Below are 6947 nucleotides of genomic sequence, written 5' to 3'. Positions count from 1 at the left end.
AAAATATGTGTGAATGAACATGACAATGCGGTATTTTATGTTTTTCAATGATTCCCTTGTAAGTTTTTGTTTGTTCATTTAATAAATGTATGGGGAAAACGTCTTCGTTTTGGGTTTTTTAAATGTGTTGTTGTTTTATACTCTTACCAAATACTAGGTACGCCTATATCCGTTGTATTTACTTAGTGACCGGTAAAAAATATACTTCACACAGTAGAAAGACAAATAGACTTGTAAATGTCCGTAGAAGTAAATGTTTAAGTTGTTACGAATGTGCACAGTATTGTGTAGCCTATCAATTAGTAATACAGTAAAGCAATCGTTAGCCTATAATTCTGTCATAATCGCGGTTTGTGGAAAGAGGAAAATAAGATTTGGGTTATCTAAGAGTGTGTGATGATGGGAAGAGTAGCCTAGAGAGAGAGAAAGAGCGAGCTTAAATCGGAAACTACACTGATAGCAACAGATAACGTGTCATTAATATCAGTATTCCTCTCTATGCTGCGTATCAGCTGATAAGCAGCATGTTTTCTTAGCCTATTAAACCAGCCAAAAAGAAACCGTCTCAACCATGCAGGCCTGCACACACACTGACTCAATCTCTCTCTCTACACACAAGACATATATGGTTCTTCTTCTTCTATTTGTATAATGAGGAAGGCTACAACTATGTTGAGTTCATTATAGTTTGTCGGTTACTATTCCATTTTTACACTATTCAATGTGACCTAGGCTATATGCAAACCATTAACAGATATATGATGAAAACAGGTCTCCTACCTGACAAGAAATTGCATGCAGAGGTTCTGAGGGCTGATACCACATTCACATTATTCTAGCGTAGACCTACTTATTTTTACATTTCCAATTTAAATAAAGAGATGTGTTTATTTCGGCCTGGAATCATGTATCATAATATACAATTTCAATAGTTGTTACTTGATAATCTTCTCTAAACTCTAAATACAGAGAAGAGCTTGCGCCCTCGCTCCATACAGTCACCCATCCCATTTTCTGGTGACGTCACGGGGAGGGAAAGAAGCGTCTGCCTTGAGTCCTCCAACAACAGAAACTGCATCTCACCAAATCCCCCAACTAGCTAAACAGACACAGCAGGCGAGGCAGAGAGAACAGGGCAGAGAGATGAGAGCTGTCACTTCACGAAACAAACCAGTCCTCTTTCGCATAACTCCATGAACAAACAAGCAAGGCTCAGCAATCATTTAGGCTACTGTAGAGGTTTTATTTTTTCTTCTTCAAAGAGACGAATAGACCCCCTTTTGGATCCGTTTACTCTTAAATACCGTCCATCCAAACAAACACCTGCTTGAGGAGTTCTTTATGCTCGGATGAGCCACTTAACCAAGGGACTATAATTCCTACTTCATGTGAACGAATAAGTGCCGATGATCATAATGCTTGCTAGCCCTGTTATTTCTGCCTCCACCACGCCGTTCTCAGTCAAGGACATACTGAAGTTGGAGCTTCAGCAGCAGTCTCAGCAGCAGCGGCTCGCCTCACACCTTGGGCCGCCCCATGAGTGCTCTCACCCCGGGCCGCAGCAGCACGGCTTCGCCATCCAGTCGCCCCCGTCTTGTATGCTGGCCGGCAGAGACAGGGACAGTCCCAGCCCCGGGCTCTTGGAGAGAGAGGCGAGGATGTCCTACCTGAGTAGTCTGACGGTGCAGGAGCGGCTGATGGAGACGTGTCTTGCCGGGGAGATATTCACTTCCCCGGGGCTACAGGGACACTCAGCCGACACCAGCCTGGAAGTTGAGCAGGAGGACATCGACACCAGTGAGTGGGTGTTCGATTACCAGCATACATAGTATCCTAACTATTTGATTTTAAAAGAAAGTATTCTATTCTATTATTCTAGCTCTATTATGATTGCTGTATTCTAGATTATCATGCTCGTTTATTAAGTCCGATTACATGATAATACACCCATAATACACCCATTAATATATATTTTTTATTCCATTTAACTAGACAACTTAAGTTTAACGATTATTACAATATTAGCGCCATTTATAGAAAGCGATAGCTTGTAAATGTCTCACTTGAAAAATATATTTGTCATCTACATGCAGCGCACACCTGTAAATAAACGATAAATAGTTTTGGAGAAAATAACGCTCCAAACGACAGCATTTTGACAAATCGTGCATGGCCGAATCACCAGATATAAATATATATATGAGCAATCCAACATCATTCGTTTTAAGAAATAATTTAAAGAGCCATGTTGTTTGTCAGATAAATGTACCTACTGCCCTGAAATGAACCTTTAGATAAGACAGAAATGATGTTCCGCACACTTGATTTCCTTTTTAGAAATTACAAGTAATATTGGGCCAAATGCTTTAATTAGGCCTATACGTTGAATACAACCTAATTATTTAATGTATTTACTATTTAGGGTGATGTCAGCATTAGTGGGACATCAAGTGTAGTGGGACATTTGTGTTTGAGGGTACTGTACTATGGTAATTTTGCAACCCAATCAGAACAAATGTCATTGGGTTGTTGCAAATGTGTTCTCGGCATGAAAACATGGTTTTGTTTAGTGTGGTCAGATTTCTTAGATGGGGTGACCCGTTGAAACTCCTGAAAAAACGTCATACATATGAAACCTTGAGCTAGAATGATAATTCTGTCCTTCTGTCAATTACAATTCAACAATCTAGCTTTTTAATAACCATTAATGTAAACAGTTATGAATGCGTAGCTGCTGGAAGTAGGGGCGCTGAGGGTGCTGCAGCACCCCCTGAAAAAACTGCATTGAATGACAGTGGAAGGCATTAGAGGGACATTACAAGAGTATAAAAGAAAGAAAGGAAACACAATGACATGAAAAGGAGGATAGAAAAGAGGCTACATTTATGAAAGGGGACAGAATTTGAATATGGGGGATAGTAGAGGTGTTTCAGGATCAAGTAAAAGCTGTGCAGACTCCTTTAGTTAGATTTTCACCAAGAGCTTGGAATGTCCCCAAATCAATTTTCTAAGGGCATGGAGGGGGGTTCAATAAAATATTATTGTATAAAAACAGAGAGTGTGTTATCTACAAGCCTCTACAAAGGCTTATTAGTGAGTTCATAACAAGTGTGAGGTGAAGTGGAACACTAATGTATTTTTCTAATGAGAAAATAGTATCCCAGTAAAAAAATATCTAAAGTGTCCCACCAACACTGATAGCCATGCTTTAGCAAAGGTACGGGTCTGATGTTGTTTTGGGGTTTTTAGCATCTCCTGAATAATAAATGATCAAGTTGTTTCATCATAAAAATTTAGATAAGACCTTAATTAATTAAAATAAACATCACTTGAGTATGTGTAGACTGATTTTGATTGTCTACATAGTGATCTACCAAAAAGTGTCCCACTTTTGTATATCACCCTATTTAGACCAGGGATGTAAAAAAAAAAAAAAAAAAACTCAGTCAGTCTCAAATTACTGTTGAGCTAACATATTTGAGATTGGTAAATTAGTCTAGCCAGCTATCTAAACTTGTAGTAATCATGGTTGAATTACCAACCCGGGGGCCCCCATTGATTTTGTTAGTCACTCTCACTCAGATATCATGTTAAAAACTGCAAACATTTATCTCCATACTACATTTCACTTAGGGCCCCCAAAAGGCTAGGGCCGGCTCTGACTACATGTGTGGTGGGTAGGGATGTGGGTATGCAGACCCGTGAGCCACTGCCACTACTCATGATGAGTTCAGATTTCTTTTTTCTTTGTTGCCCATCCCTGATTTAGATGTTCCCATTAAGATGAATAAATAGATTTTAAGTAAAAACCAGTTTCAAGGCACAGACTACATGAAAACAACAATATTTTAACAACAAATCATAGGTAGGCCTATCGATTTCATTTTCCCTGATAGGCTAAATTGATATTCGTTTCATTGATTAGTCAAAGACTCCACTCTGCTGGTGTCCAATGTCTAAATCAGTGCCTAGAGGAATTATGAAAAACATCAGTAGCCTAACTGCGGACCTCCAGGATTAGAATAGCTATTTTGTATAGAATGAAAGAATGGATTGATCTGTCGTCAACTATGACTAAAATATCTCCCCCCTCTCTTTCTCGAGAACCTTGTGGCCTAATAGGAGTGAGGGACTGCGAGGAGTCCACGCAGGCGCACTCGGACTTGGAGAAACCCCCAAAACAGCAGAGGACCCGGAGGAAACCACGCATACTCTTTTCCCAGGCGCAGGTGTTCGAGCTCGAGCGGCGCTTCAAGCAGCAGCGTTACCTATCCACCCCGGACAGGGAACACCTGGCGAACACTCTGAAACTGACCTCCACACAGGTCAAAATCTGGTTTCAGAACAGGAGGTATAAGTGTAAACGGCAGCGGCAGGACAAGACCCTAGAGATGGCCGGACACCCACACCATCCTCCCCCGCCAAGGAGAGTGGCAGTCCCGGTGCTGGTGCGTGATGGGAAGCCCTGCCTGGCTGGATCTCAGAACTATAATACATCCTACACTGTTGGAGTGGGTAGCCCCTATAGTTATAATGGCTACCCGGCATACAATAACCCGGTATATACTAACACTTACTCATGCACGTACTCCAGCCTGCCTGCTCTAGCGCCCAGCACTACTGCTAACGCCTTTATGAATATGGGTCTAGGGAACCTGGGAGTGTCGCAGTCTCAGGCCCAAACACCACAGGGAACAGCCTGCCAAGGAACTCTGCAGGGCATTCGGGCCTGGTAGCTGAATGTGTTGATCTTCAATTTAAAAACATTTGCTTTGTTGATCAAAAGTTGATCAAATTGATCACTAGTATTTTGGTATTAGGAAAAACCTGTCTGTGTCCCATGCAGCGCAATAAGGATTTCTCGTTGAAAGCCGTCATATTGAGACTAATTTTGTACAAAGAGACTAGATGTTTCATCATCAACGGCAAAAACGTGTTTTTGAAAGTTGTTGGACTATTCCAGAGTCACTGTTGGATATAGATATATACTGTGACAGCATTGTAGACTGCCTAAATCCCCATGCGCAACTGTGCGCAGTATGGCCTAAACTATTGGGTGCTTATCACTCAGGATGTGAATGGCCTATGCTGGTAAACATTAGCAATGATTATATCTGAGCTCTTTACTTAAAAAAATATTACTTTATATGTAGCCTGCTGCACAAGGTAAAGTGGTCATTACCAGTGAAAACATTATTAAAACAACATAACAGAAAATCCCTAAATAAAAGATCAAAAATCCATGAGGATATTTTTTCTGCAGCCTTTCTTTTGTTACTTTGACATGTATCCTCATATTGTGCACCTGAACAATGCCTGCTTAGTATGTTTTGTTGTTGTTGAAAATAAGCCTTTATTGAGAAATAAAGTGAAACATTTTGGTATCAAAATGAAGGCATATGTTGATTATATTTTCAGAGGGAAAATACAATTGTGGTATCTTTGCACTCTCCATCGCAGTTTAGAAAATAGTTTCGAATGCGGCTGATATAATACACAGTATGAAACTGCAATAGGGCATTGGTTACAGGTCAGTGTCCCATGCTGCTTTGTCAGTCTATAGGCCTAATGACATTTACCATGAGGGGTATAAACGGTCTCTTGGGAACCTGCTAAGGGCAACACTATGTGTGTGTGCGTTTGCGTGAGAGAGAGAGAGAGAGAGAGAGAGAGAGAATGCGATTTTACACCTTATGAAACTTGAGGTGGCTGGTCAAGTTCCTTCAATCCCATTTAGAAAAGGTGTGCTGTGTTTGTACATAAACGCATAAATATGTGTGCACAAGTGTCGGATTTATTCATGGCGTTTTTAAAATGCTTTGATTGACAGTGGTTGAAACGATAGGCCTAGCCTACTTTCTGATACTGTATGTTCTCATTGTTGGCCATTGAGAAGCGCGCTTTAGTTTTGTACAGGTTCTCCAGAAGTGCCCCGCACATTAAGGACGTTTAGTCTCTGTTTTGCATTTGACAAATTCAGTTCCACATCTTTTTTTTCAGGCCAAAAATTATGCTGATTATTTGTAATCTAAGGATACAATTAAACTTCCGAAGAAAAAATAATAATACCGAAAATACATCACGATTAAAGTAAATTAATCGTCTTCATGTTATGATATGTTAGGCTATACCAAAAATAAATGTTTGAGATATGGCTCCAGCATACTGTTCGCCATCGAAGTCCGTTTTCCAGCCGTCGCTTTGGAAGAGCTGAAGAGAGATGCATATATAGCAGAGCAGGCCAGAAACACAGACAGACACAGACAAGAGCCAGAACTCAGACAGACAGAATGGAGAATTTAGGCTAGAGACAGACGTTATCCAGACAATGCGCTATGATGGTCTGATCGCGCACCCACGGAGGGCCAACAAGGACATTCTAGGCCTAGGCCTAGGCTAGCATAGTATGCTGAACTGATCTCTTACTAATGGCCTAGTATAGAGCCCCACAGTGGAGGTGTCTTAATACCCATAAAACCTAGCGGTCAAACAGGAAAATGGTTCCAATCGTTTTTCCACCATTCATTTTTCCCATATGGGATTTTAGAAACACTTCTAATAAGGGCTGTGTTTCTTGTAGGCTTACCCTGGCATGACGTTTTGATACCCATGTAAATCTCTCTTGGACAAGGTGACTTTTATCAACATATTCAGCTCTATTTACTCTCAGATTCGAAAATGCTAGTTAGCATCAAAGTAGACATCATGTAAGGCTACAAATCCCTGCAAGCTCCTGCACATTATTTCTAGCTGTCACCTTTGCTAACAGGTATTGTGTCAATTTAAAACATGCACAAGACAGTTCACAGAATTGTACATTTAAAGACATTTAGCCAATTTATTCATTACTACATTTAGCTAACATTAGATAGTTAATACATAGACTCTTACCTTTGCCTCGGCAGTCTTGTCCAGATCATCATGGCATTTGTAGTTCTTTATGATAG

At 40.5% G+C, this 6947-nt stretch overlaps 1 protein-coding gene across 1 annotated transcript; it reads left to right on the top strand.

Moving 5' to 3' along the window:
• The first annotated feature begins 1108 nt into the window (after positions 1-1108).
• Positions 1109-5344, top strand: LOC121584108 (homeobox protein Nkx-2.5-like). The gene is made up of 2 exons (XM_041899941.1): positions 1109-1797; positions 4105-5344. Exons 1-2 carry the CDS (start codon positions 1407-1409, stop codon positions 4734-4736), a joined length of 1023 nt encoding a protein of 340 aa, XP_041755875.1. The 5' UTR covers positions 1109-1406; the 3' UTR covers positions 4737-5344.
• Positions 5345-6947: the final 1603 nt, after the last annotated feature.

Source organism: Coregonus clupeaformis, chromosome 1 (assembly GCF_020615455.1).
Source record: "Coregonus clupeaformis isolate EN_2021a chromosome 1, ASM2061545v1, whole genome shotgun sequence".
Lineage (NCBI taxonomy): Eukaryota > Metazoa > Chordata > Actinopteri > Salmoniformes > Salmonidae > Coregonus > Coregonus clupeaformis.
Note: the sequence above shows the minus strand (reverse complement) of the source record. Positions and strands in the feature narration are given on the sequence as shown.